The 12019-nt window shown below is 45.4% G+C and overlaps 2 protein-coding genes across 3 annotated transcripts in view; one reads left to right on the forward strand and one right to left on the reverse strand.

The window, feature by feature from the left end:
• SMG7 (SMG7 nonsense mediated mRNA decay factor) overlaps positions 1-6553 on the reverse strand; it is a 66899-nt gene extending 60346 nt beyond the window's left edge. The window contains exon 1 of one of the 2 annotated variants that reach the window (XM_082226647.1): positions 6413-6553. In XM_082226647.1, the coding sequence (XP_082082773.1) occupies positions 6413-6441 (29 nt within the window). In that variant the 5' untranslated portion in view covers positions 6442-6553. The remainder of the gene's footprint in view (positions 1-6412) is intronic. The other variant, XM_082226648.1, reaches the window with a different exon arrangement.
• A 528-nt stretch (positions 6554-7081) lies between these two features.
• Positions 7082-12019, forward strand: part of NMNAT2 (nicotinamide nucleotide adenylyltransferase 2) — a 90828-nt gene continuing 85890 nt past the window's right edge. Inside the window, exon 1 of the mRNA XM_082226682.1 lies at positions 7082-7228. The gene's annotated coding sequence lies outside the window, so the exon portion shown is untranslated. The remainder of the gene's footprint in view (positions 7229-12019) is intronic.

A 12019-nucleotide genomic window follows, 5' to 3' on the forward strand; every position in this document is an offset into this window, starting at 1 on the left:
TTGTTGGGATGGGACTATGTAGATAGATCCTCGAGTTCTCAAAAGGGTGCACTTTGTGAAACTGATAATTACTCTGCAACAATGGTTACCACCAAAGTCAGACTGCATCCAAGCTGTAGCAGGAGACTGTAAAACAGATTGTAGTTATAAGGTGTTAATGTAGTCCAAGAATCCAGACTGTTACCATGTATATCATATAACTTAGAACAAGAGGTGTTTCAGCAGAGTGCCCTTCAAATGTTGTTGAACTCCAGCTCCCAAGAGTCTAAGTCAGCATGGCCAATGGACAGGGGTGATGACAATTGTAGTCCAATGGCACACAAAGAACATCATGTTGGCTACTCCTGATTTAGAAAGTAGCATGCCTGGCTATCTGGATCAAGGAAAAAGATTAGCTAGGTATGTCAAAACTGGCACAACTAAGCAAATACTACCATTGCTGTTATTCTCCAGCTTTCTTTGACAACAGAACTTAGTATGAATAAGAATGCAAAAGCACAGAGAGCCAGAAATCTGAAATAGCTGGAGAGGAAAGAAATGGTGAGTAGTTGCAGCTCTCAGGGAAGGTGACGACGGGGCATTACCAAAGGAGATCTGAAAGAAAACAGAAGGATAAAACACTGGTTTTCAAACTCTATTCAGTGAACCCCAAGGTGAAGCTGATATGGGATTCTTCTCACTTAATAGCAGTAATAGAAGTCCAACTTCCCCAAAAGACAGCTTGTCAAACAGCAAGTGTTCCAGATGCACTGGACAAAGATGAGGCTCATGTTCTGTATGAAATGACTAACCCAAGAGCATGTCTCAGAATAATCTTCTACCCCACAGGTTATCTGGAAGACAAATCAATGAGAAAGAGGTCCCTAAGAGGAGAAAGTTTAAAACCACTGTCACTGAGCAAGGTAAGGACAAGACTATTCAATTAACTCATACGCCTTTACTTGATTTTTAAAAACTGAATTTGTGCAAAGACTAAAGCAGAGGTAGGGAACCTGTGGCCCTGCAGACACTGGACTCCAACTCCATTAAGCCCAGACAATAGTCAGGGAATCTACAGTATTTATCCAAGATTTATCTAATTATAATACCAATCTCGATATTCATCAAGCCTTCCAGCTCTTGATACATTTCCAACACAATTCCCAAAGACAGATTTCCAACCCCACGGCTATGGCAGCAGTGACTTTTGGGTAACATAGGTCGGTACAGTTTGAAACCTATGTCAAACTTGAAATTTTGACCCCATGAATTCTAAACCAAGCAGGTCATCAATAGCATATATTAATGTTTTAAAATTTTTACTCTTCTCCCAAAAATATAATTTCTTTTACAGTTTATTTTTATTTTCAACAAAAGTAACAAAAATAAAAACAAACAACAATGAAAGAAAGAAAAGTATACACGAAAACATTATCAAATCCATAAAATGGGATTCTCCAAATCCTTGCCTTCCCTCCCCCCTGCCCCAAGTTCCATAAATTTTCTTTTCAATTTCTTTTACAGTTTAAACGAAGTCCTATTTTGTGTTTTAATCTAATCTGATCTGTTTTATAGGCCAAACATCTCAGTAGGAACAAACCCTGTACAGACTGATAAGTTCATAAACTTTCTGACAAAGTTGAACTAGGGCTTAGAGGAGGAGAATAGTGCAAAGTTAAAGTCACAGAAAATTATTTTTTCTTCCTTCTGTACAATTTACTCCCCCGCCCCCTGCCCACAACTCTCTAGGAAAATACTTTTAAAAGATAAAATACTGTGCAGAAAACATGTTGGAAACAGAAGACATTTTGTAAAACAACCCAGATCGATGTTCCCCATTTCTGGCTCTTGATTTTCCCTAGATTAGGAGGTCAATAATTGATACTCAAATACAGTTGTACCTTAGTTTTCAAACAGCTTAGTTCTTGAACGTTTTGGCTCCTGAACGCCACAAACCCAGAAGTGACCGTTTTGGTTTACAAACTATTTTGGGGAGCCGAATATCTGATGGGGCTCCTGCAGCCAATCATAAGTCTTGATTTGGTTTCCGAACGTTTTGGGAGTTGAACAGATTCTGGAATGGATTCCGTTCAATTTCCAAGGTACGACTGCACTGGCAGATTTACATGTGCAAAGTTAAGTCACCTTGAGGTGAAAACAGAGAGTGTAAGATCAAAATGGCTTTGATTCACAAGGTATAGCAATTTCACATCAATGGGGAGTTGGTACAATTTGGAACTCCTGTAAGGCTATTAATGAAGTCTTTGAAAAATGTTTAAAAATCAACTGTAATACAGTTTCAATTTCATTCACTAGACTTCAAATACAGTAGATACTACTTGACATTCTGAATTAATACTGGATTTCACTTTGAAACAGGCTCAAAGACAACCCCACATTGATAATGAATGTAGTGGTAAACTGAAATTTCCAATTCTGCTCAACAGGTGAACATGAGAAGCAAACAAGGTTTTCAAAGACATTTTTTGCCGCCGCCCCCCGAACCATTGAGATGCATAATTGACAGAACTAAAGACACATTAGACAGATAAGGATTCTTCTCATTCCTTGGAAACAAATATACTTTGGATTTCATAGGAAACTGGTTTAGTTTATGTTGTGAATGTCCACAGGGCCTGAAGGAATGTTGGGCTTCTTTTTAAAAATACAGTGCAATCCTATGCAAGTTAACTTAGAAGTAAATCCACTACAGTATGTTCAATGGGGCTTGCTTCTTCATTCCCTTCTCATTACTTCTGCTTCGCCTCTTACAACTACCACAAATGATTTCACATAGTTCTCTACTTCACTTTTCATTGTAGCATGTGCAATCATGTTTGCCCTACAACTTTACCACTATGACTAATAGGGGCTAACTACTATTGGAATGGCACCAATCACTGCAAAAGCCATACTTCTCCAATTGTACCCATTTCTTAGCAGATCTTTATTGTGGACATATCCAGCAGTGGCTAGTTCTGTTTCCAGCTGACTTTGCACATAGCAGCAGAGGTGATTTAAAGGGCCTAGAATATTTGTCCTGTCCCAATTCATCTTCCCCTCATTCTTCCCCCAAGAAAGGAATATTAGTCCATTATTTTTTGAAAACACAAACAAAACCAGATGTTTTGGAACTGCTATAAAGGGCTTATGAAGTACAATCCAAACAGAATTGTTACCACAGAATCTAAATATGTAACCTCTCTAGGAATATAAGCAGATGCAACATAAACACACAAGGTATCTAGAGCAAAGAAAGCATTTTCAGAACTTTATGGAGAGCCTGTTGTCCGTAACACATATGCTGAGCTACCATTGATGACTGTTCAGAAGCTTCAGCAGATATAGAACTCTGCAGCCCATTTTCTGACAAAGCAAGTGTCAAGAGCAAAATTGCCACCTTCAGGTTATAAAACTATGCACTGTCAGGGCCATAAGGGCATCCAGAAGGGAACAGTCAGTGGTTTCCCTGCAGTAACTTCAAATATTTATATGCTTTTTCAACATTTTTCACTAAGTGGCTTACAAAGGAAAGATAAAACCATAAATAATGCAATATGGCATTTAACAAAATACATGAAGTCCAGAATAAATTGTATTACATCAATCAAACTTGGAAATTTGAAAAGTAGGGGTCCTGTTGGACAAGGTCTCTCCCCTTCAAAAGCGAGTGCAGATTCTGCAGCAGATGGACTGATACTAACCCAGACTACAGGCAGGCGAACCTCCGGACTCCAAATGTTGTTGAACTACAACTCCCATCATCCCTGGCCACTGGCTATGCTTGCTGGGTCTGAAGGAAGCTGTAGTTCAGTCACATCTGGAGGACCAAAGTCCATATCTGGACTACAGCAATCTGCTTCTCACCAGCATTATCTCTGATTTGCCTGAATTCAGCTTATCGGCTCAATAATTTTTTTCTGAACCCAGCTGCAAAACCTGGTTAAAAAGAGAAATGTTAGCTCCTGGATACTTACTTAATAAGATACAGAACTGGGCACCAGTGTACTGATGACACCCAAAGGTGATACTCCAAAGGTCTGGAGGAACTTGCACAATGATTTCATACAGATGTTAAACAGCAGTAAAACCCTGAGCCCTATGAAATGCAACACAGTAGTTGTCATGGGGCTAAAAGCCTCTCCAATGGTCTCCCTCTTGGTACATTCAAACTACAAGGAATGAAACCACTGAAGAGCATACCTCAAAATGCTCTAACAGGTGCTGGAGACTGACAAGGTCCACAGTATCAAAAGCTGCAAAGAACTCCAAGAAGGTCAGCAAGGACAGTGCTTCCCATGCTGATCTCCAGGCACAGATCTACCACAGCCACTTCTGAAGGCAGACTGAAAAGGTATCAAGGAAGAATGCAGCATCAAATAACACCTGGAATCTCTCTGCTATCATCTGTTCCAACAACTTCCCTGAGGAGGGAAGGGCGGACACAGGTCTGTATCTGGCTAGGTCTCCCTTATTTAGAGATACTTCTTTTGGGAGAAAGCAGATGACAGCTTCTTTCACAACAGAAAGAGCAAAAAAGAGCATCCTGCTGTATCCTGAAGGCTCACTAAGGACACCTGCGCAATTCAGATAACCATATCTCAGCTTCCTTTGCCTGTTTTTTCTGAAGGTAAAAAAATCATTTAGAGCTCTCATTTCTGTGCTTCTGTGCTATAAACAAGGAAGGAAGCACACTTTTGTTTGTGACAATCTTCACTGCTAGGACAAGACACCAGGATGTGTCAATCTAATGTGTTATCATGCAGAGCAACCATATGACCTACATATATTATAATAGATGAAAAGCATTTTGCAATGGCCACATTCTAAAACCATCTAGACTAATATAAAGTTGATCAAGATGGTAGAAGGATGTATTCTTTGAAGCATAACTGACTGAAAACCTTGAGGCGATGCATTCTCTTTGTCCGTGGTTATGTTCTGCAACTTCATGATTTAAAGTAGAGTATACACACCTTACAGCAACAAATGCCTCCTGGATTATCTCTGCTCTCTAATCTGCTCCCCCATAACTGCTAAATTGTTTACAGTGGTACCTCGGGTTAAGAACTTAATTCGTTCTGGAGGTCCGTTCTTAACCTGAAACTGTTCTTAACCTGAAGCACCACTTAGCTAATGGGGCCTCCCACTGCCACTGCGTGATTTCTGTTCTCATCCTGAAGCAAAGTTCTTAACCCGAGGTACTATTTCTGGGTTAGTGGAGTCTGTAACCTGAAGCGTCTGTAACCCGAGGTACCACTGCACTACTACAAGCTTACAAGAAGAGGATTTGAGGCTACCAGCAGACAGACTGCTGTTCATTTTGCTATAGCATCTTACACAGAGGAGCTCTAGACGCTTAACCTATTGCAGTTACAGGCTTTGCTTTACACATGAAGTCAAATGCTGGTGCCAAAAGAAGCAGGACTGTTTAGCATGAATGGGGCACACCTATCCAATACTGCAGAACTCATGCAGAAAGGCAAGAGAGCTATGGCAGCAAAGTTGTCATGCTCAGCTTCTTATCCGCCACTACACAGCAGCTTTAAGTGATCAAGGGTCCCTCACTTCACTTCCTTAACAGCCTATTCCTCTCAACCATGCAGTCTTCTCATTTGCTCATCCAACCATCACCTCTCCCATCAGCCATGAAACATCACCACCCTCCTGCACATTCTCATTTCTCACCAAATCTCCCTTCTCAGAAAGAGCACTAGAGCAGTTCCTCCACCATAATACAGCAGCCTAATTCCACACCCTTTCCTTTGACGCCTTACCATTTTTAATTGCTCCTAATATATAGATACCCCACTTCCCACTTCCATGCAGAATGCCTTTTTTAAAACTCCTCTCACATTCCTTGGCATGTCTCTGGAGGCGAGTGAAGCTGGTGGGAGCACACCAGTGTGGCTGGCAGGACAGGGAGGCAGGTGGTCAGGAGCCCACCTCCCACTTCTCACCTTTTCCTAACCGAATCTTCGTTTCGGGAGGGCATTGTGGAAAAATCCCAAGCAGATGCCGTTAACGTTGTGTGTGTGTGTGTGTGTGTGTGTGTGTGCTCATGTTCACCTTGTATACAGACCCATTACCTCGGCAGGCAAGACGATTTCCTTTCCTTTCTTTTTCAAACCTACATGCCCTTTTTGTTGCATGGGCACCTGGCCGCCGAGACTGGCCAATGGCGGGATGGCACAATGTGGGGAAAGCTCCTCGGCCAGAGGCCATGTTCTTCCGCCCCCTCCTTCGAAGGGCTCCTGTGTGGCACAGCATCCCCGGCACATGCCCGCCGGCCTCCCCGGGCCTGCGCCTGCGGAAAGATGCGGAGGCCCCGCACCCGCCCTTCCCAAGAGGTGCCAGCAGCGTGGCCCCTCACGAAGGCCCTGCCCGGAGCTGCCCCCTCGCCCACCCCGGCGTCCCCCGCCGCCCTCCTCACCGGAGATACTGAGCGCAAAGCAAGCTCATCCTCCGCCGCCGCTTGCCCGTTCACGCCGGCCCTGCCTGGGGTCTCACAGCTCGGGCCCGCCTGCCGCCCGGGAGCCGCCGCAGCCCGCGCTGCCGCCGCCTCCGGCCGCCGCCATCTTCCCGCGTCGGGCCCAGGCTCTTCCTGGAGGGGGAGGGGGCGAGGGGAGGGGAAACGGCGCCGCGCTCTCTCCGCCTCCCGCCCGGGAGGGAACTCTCGCGAGACCTGCTCCAGGCGCCCGCAAACGCCTCGCCCGCCCGCCCGCCCGCGCGTCGGGGCGGCCCAGCAGGCAGGCGCTGCCAGGAGGGTCGGGCCAGCTCCGCCGCCGCCAAGTCCTGCCCCCCCCCGCACACCCGCACCCGCTCGCCCTCAGCCCACACTTCCGGGCGCGGCCCAGGCTCGGGCCGACCCACTTCCGCCTCCAGTGCGCCGCGGAAAGCCTTCCCCGTTCGCCCTCGCGCCCGGAGTGGCGAAGCGGGGGGGAGAGGGACAGCCAGCCCCCCGTCCCGCCTTCCTATTGGTCGAGGCAGCGCCATGGCAACGGAGGGTGCTTGGCGGGGGGAGGAGGGGTGTGCGCGAATAGCGGCGTGAGCCGTCGCCATGGCAACCGCAGGCGCTGCTCCGGCCTGGCCCGCGGGGGCGCGCGCGGGATCCTGTCCGGCGGCCTCCGCGCTCCCGCCTGCGGGAGAGACCCCGGTGGCCCCCTCAAGAGGGGTCGCTGAGCTTCCACGGGGATCTGCTGGCAGCAAGCGCGCGTGCAGGATCGCACCCCCTTCATCGAATCCCCAGGTAGCGCACGAGGGACTCTTCACCGCAGGGTCGCGGGTTCGAGCCCCATGGTGGGCAAAAGATTCCTGCATTGCAGGGGGTCGGACTAGATGACCCTGGGGACCCTTCCAACCCTAGGATTCTATGTGCGGGCAGTTGCTGCTGCAAATCTTAAGAGGATCTGAGGGAGGACACTTGCTGAGTTGGAAGGGGCCTATGAGGATCATCTAGTCCGACCCCCTGCAGGGCAGGAATCTTTGGTCCAACCTGGGGCTTGAACCCAGGACCCTGAGATTAAGAGTGTCTCCTGCTCTACGGACTGAGCGCCTTTGAGCAAGAGGTTGCTGGGGCATCTCCCTTGCCCGCCTGCTCCAGAAGCCTTGGAATCTCAATGTTCCCATTCTAACAATTGGAGGCTGTTGGTTCATATATGTCACTAAAAACTGTCAGAGCATAAGGGTTAGAAGGCTGAGCTACAAATCAAGAAGTTCCCTCTTTAGATCTTGTCCGTGTCATGAACTCATTGCAGTATTGATACACTGCATTGTTTGGCACTTGGATTTCTACTTTCTTTATACTGTATTGTAATCACTTTGCGAATCATGGGTCTCAAAAGTGGATTATAAACCCTTTAAATAAGCAAAACAACTAAGTATATGCAGGTTTAAATCAATTTATTATTAAATGACATATTAATGACCCTCCTTAAATTTAATCATCATTCTCGACAACCCTACAGATGGCTCTGGATTCATGTCTTATTATTAGTGCAGAGAGAGTCCAGAAGCAAAAAAAATAAAAATAAATTCAATACATTTCTCTCTGAGTCAGGAAATGCTTTCTGCTGTGTCATAGTTTTAATGTGGGACATGAGCAGCTCGTTGGTGCACAAGCACTTTCCCTGGGAGTGATTTCACACTGAAAGGCGATCCAGGTCTCATTTCAAAATCCTTCATTGCAAAAGGGAGTCATCTTCCCTTTCTCATGTGAGACTAACCATGTCTACAAGGCTGAACACCTGCCTTAATATGAACCACAAAGCTCATTAAAGAGATGGTGAAAAGGGAGAGCTAGGGTGAGTTTAGCTATGTGACTAAAAACCACATTGGATGTGAAGCTGGACTTAAATGAGAGAGACCTTGGCTTAGCCCCCACTTCTGCCAAAGACTCATTGTGTGGCTTTGGGCAAGTCACTCTGGGTAGACAGGCATGTGTGCACGTTTTGGGATCCTCGCGTTGGGGAAGAGGATTTAATCGGTGAGATAATAGTTACCCATATGATGGTGGTGGTTAGGAACCCAGGATGTTGCCTTACACTGAGTCAGACCATTGGTCCACCCAACTCCATATTGTCTACACTGACTGGCAGTATGGTCTACACCAGTCCTCTCCAAGCTGATGTTAGAAGGGGGAAATCAAGCATGTAGGAAGCTTTTCGTGTGATGTAATTGTCACTTGAAACTAAAAATGCAAGCAGTATGAGCAGAATACCAGAGGCGGATATGGCTGTCCTGTGCTGTCAAAAAGACTTATAGAGCACAATGGGATAGGTTTTAACCATGCATATTTTAAAAAGGAAACCAAAGGTCTTTGGGGTGCCACGTAGTCTGGGGTGTGCGTGTGGCTGTGGTCTAAACCACTGAGCCTTGGGCTTGCTGATCAGAAGGTCAGTGGTTTGAATCCCCGCGATGGGCTGAGCTCCCGTTGCTCAGTCCCTGCTCCTGCCAACCTAGCAGTTCGAAAGCATGTCAAAGTGCAAGTAGGTAAATAGGTACCACTTCAGCAAGAAGCTAAATGGCGTTTCCGTGCGCTGCTATGGTTCGTCAAGCTGGCTACATGACCTGGAAGCTGTCTGTGGACAAACACCAGCTCCCTCGGCCACTAAAGCGAGATGAGCGCCGCAACCCCAGAGTCGTTCATAACTGGACTTAACGGTCAGAGGTCCCTTTACCTTTACCTTTTATAGTCTAAATGCTCATGAAAGTTGTCGTTTCTGCACACATGCAAAAAGCTCATCTGATGCAATGTTGGAAAATATGCACCTTATTCAAGTAGTTCATACAATCACAGGCTCTAAAACTATGAGAAGCATATCCATAAAATCAGATGAGTTGCAGTCCCATGTACAGAGCCACCCAAAAGAAGCAAGTGCTGTATTCCTCACAGTTAGAAGCTTTGTACTAAAAGATTAATTTCTTCTCTGGAGCCAATCAATTTAATACAGGTTAGAGATCTAGGCAAGTGTGTTCCACTCATCCTTTCCTTCCCTCAGTGTTCCCATTTCTTAACCAGCAGCACATTTTATTTTTCAGGGGTGGGGGAGCACCTCATCTAGTTCTCAGAGTGAAAGTTATATGCTTTGATTTTGCACTAATTTTTCAAAGTAACCAGGATTGCTCTTTTTTTAAAAAAAACCCCTTGGAATGGTTATAAAGGGTTTTCCATTTATGCTCAGAAGAGGAAGCAATAGTACAGCTTCCACAGTGTCACTAAAATAGCTCAGCTCTTCCCAGAAGAGATGGGATTGTTGGCTATTTGCAGGTTAGTAGCGCTGCAGAGAGCTTGCTGGGGAGACCATGCATAACAAGGAACTCAAAAATAACTTTAACAAGGTTTTAATAGCAAAAACAAAACTCCTTTTACACTAAAGATAACAACAACAAACATAACCCAACCACCAACCCATCCCCCAGGGTGATGAGGGAGCTAGGTGCTGCTCCTTATATACTACACCCAATTGCTGACACAGCTTAATTAACTCAACTTAGCATCACCTGCTATGTTTCACAGCTGCAAGACTGGGTCTCGTTATCTGCCCTGGCCCTTAAAGACATACACAACTTGTGAAACAATAATGAACCTTCATATTTTAAAGTGACCATTCATCAGGGATGCTTGGTCTGGCCTTCTATATCCAATATCCCAGAAACAGATTTCTGTAAGGGGAATAGGGGCCTCTCAGCATCCTTAGCAAATGACCCTTCCCAGGATTTCTTGGGGGAAGCCATGACTGTTAAGCATTTATACTGCTTTAAGTGCAAATGGAGCCTTATTCTGACTAAGCATGCATAAGGTGGAACAAGAAGAGTCATACTAGGGTTGCCATCCCTTCTATTAAGTAGTGGGTGGAGATGGCAGACGACACAGAGATTTCTCCAAGTGGTTCTTTAGAGTAAGCTGGAACTGAACTGCACTGAACAGCTCAGCCAGCCTGCTTTTATAGGCAGCCGGCTGTCATCATTGTAACAAGAACACCCCAGGGTTTCCCACCTAAATTAACTGACGTGGACCTGAGTGGCCAGTGACCAGGACAACACCCCTGGTGGCCAGGGTGAGAACTTCAACACATAACACCTTCCTCCGAGGGACTGTAGCCTGGCAGGTGGAAATTCAATATGTGCACATTTCTCTATAGCTGCATTTCAGCAGGGAGCAGTCTGTTCCTAATTAACATTTAAGTCTCCATTGGAGGGAGAACTCTGCCAACCCAAGGCACACTTTGCATGCACCCTTTTCTACTCAGGGCCAAGCAAAACGCGGTGCTAATTTGGAAGTCCATTCTCCCCCCACTCCAAATAGCTGTGGGGTGTATGTGGCATGATCAGGATCTGGGCTCAGGTGCAGAAGGATGGGGCCAGATGGCCATATGTATTACACCAATTGTTTAGCACACAATTAACCCCCCCCCATTCCATGCTTTACAACTGCTTCTGTATTCCCAATATAGCTGTAATTAAAAAGAAAGTTCTATTATAGTTTACACAATATCACATAATCCTGTATGAAGACAGCTTTAATTACTTCTGGTGAAAATTCATAAGATGGCATAAGAATTTGCTGATCAGGCATCAGTTGCTGAACATGGGCAATATCAGTACAGAGGTTTATTATTGCTAGTTGTTCTCAAACCCTTAAGTAATCTAGAAAGCCAGTTAAATTCAAGCTATGATTTTGGAAGTTAGTTGTGCCACTAAAAAGGGCAGAATTTCTGAAATGTTGAAATATGCTATACCATTACCTGACGTCAGATCTTCAGAAGGACTGTGAGCATGTATGAGAGAAAATGTAAACTCAGGGCCACTGAACTTTGGAGCATCGTGCCATAAAAATTCCCCCATCAATGCACTCTAAATGTTTCTATCACCAGTTGAACTCCAGCGGTCTACACTCAAGTACGAGATGGGGATCCATGCCCGCTGGAATGTGTTTTATGACCCAGTAGCAATTTACTGAGCAACAGTGCATAGTTTTGAGTCCTTTAGCTTCTGTTTTGCTATGGAGATTGGTCCCAGTTTGAAGCCTGCCTCCACACCAGGGGAACAATAATGACTCCCATTTACATTTTGCAGGGTGGTCCTGTACCATACTTTACAGATGACAAGCCTTTTTAAAGGGCTGTAAGAGCAGAGTCTCTATTCTTCCAGTCTTATTCTCAATTTGAAGAGCTGCCTGGTCAAAGTCCTGTTTAAAGATAAATGGGCATGATCAGAAGGGAGAGCAGGGTCATTGAAGTGCCCATCAGCAGGCACACAGACTGAGCAGGCACACAGGTCACAGTCTTCGCCACCTGGTAAGATGCGTTGTATTTCTATTTAGTATTCACCCCCCAAAAAAAAAATAGATTATGCAAATTTTAAGCAAATATTTCCACCCAATTTATTTGTTGGCACTCTGTAGGTTGTTGTTGTGGTGGTTTAGCCGTTCAGTCGTGTCCGACTCTTCGTGACCCCCTGGACCAGAGCACGCCAGGCACTCCTGTCTTCACTCTGTAGGTGGCCACCCTAAAATTCAGCTAAGTTAAATCAATTAAAT

Source organism: Podarcis vaucheri, assembly GCF_965113315.1.
Source record: "Podarcis vaucheri genome assembly, chromosome: 6".
In the NCBI taxonomy this organism is placed as follows: Eukaryota; Metazoa; Chordata; class Lepidosauria; order Squamata; family Lacertidae; genus Podarcis; species Podarcis vaucheri.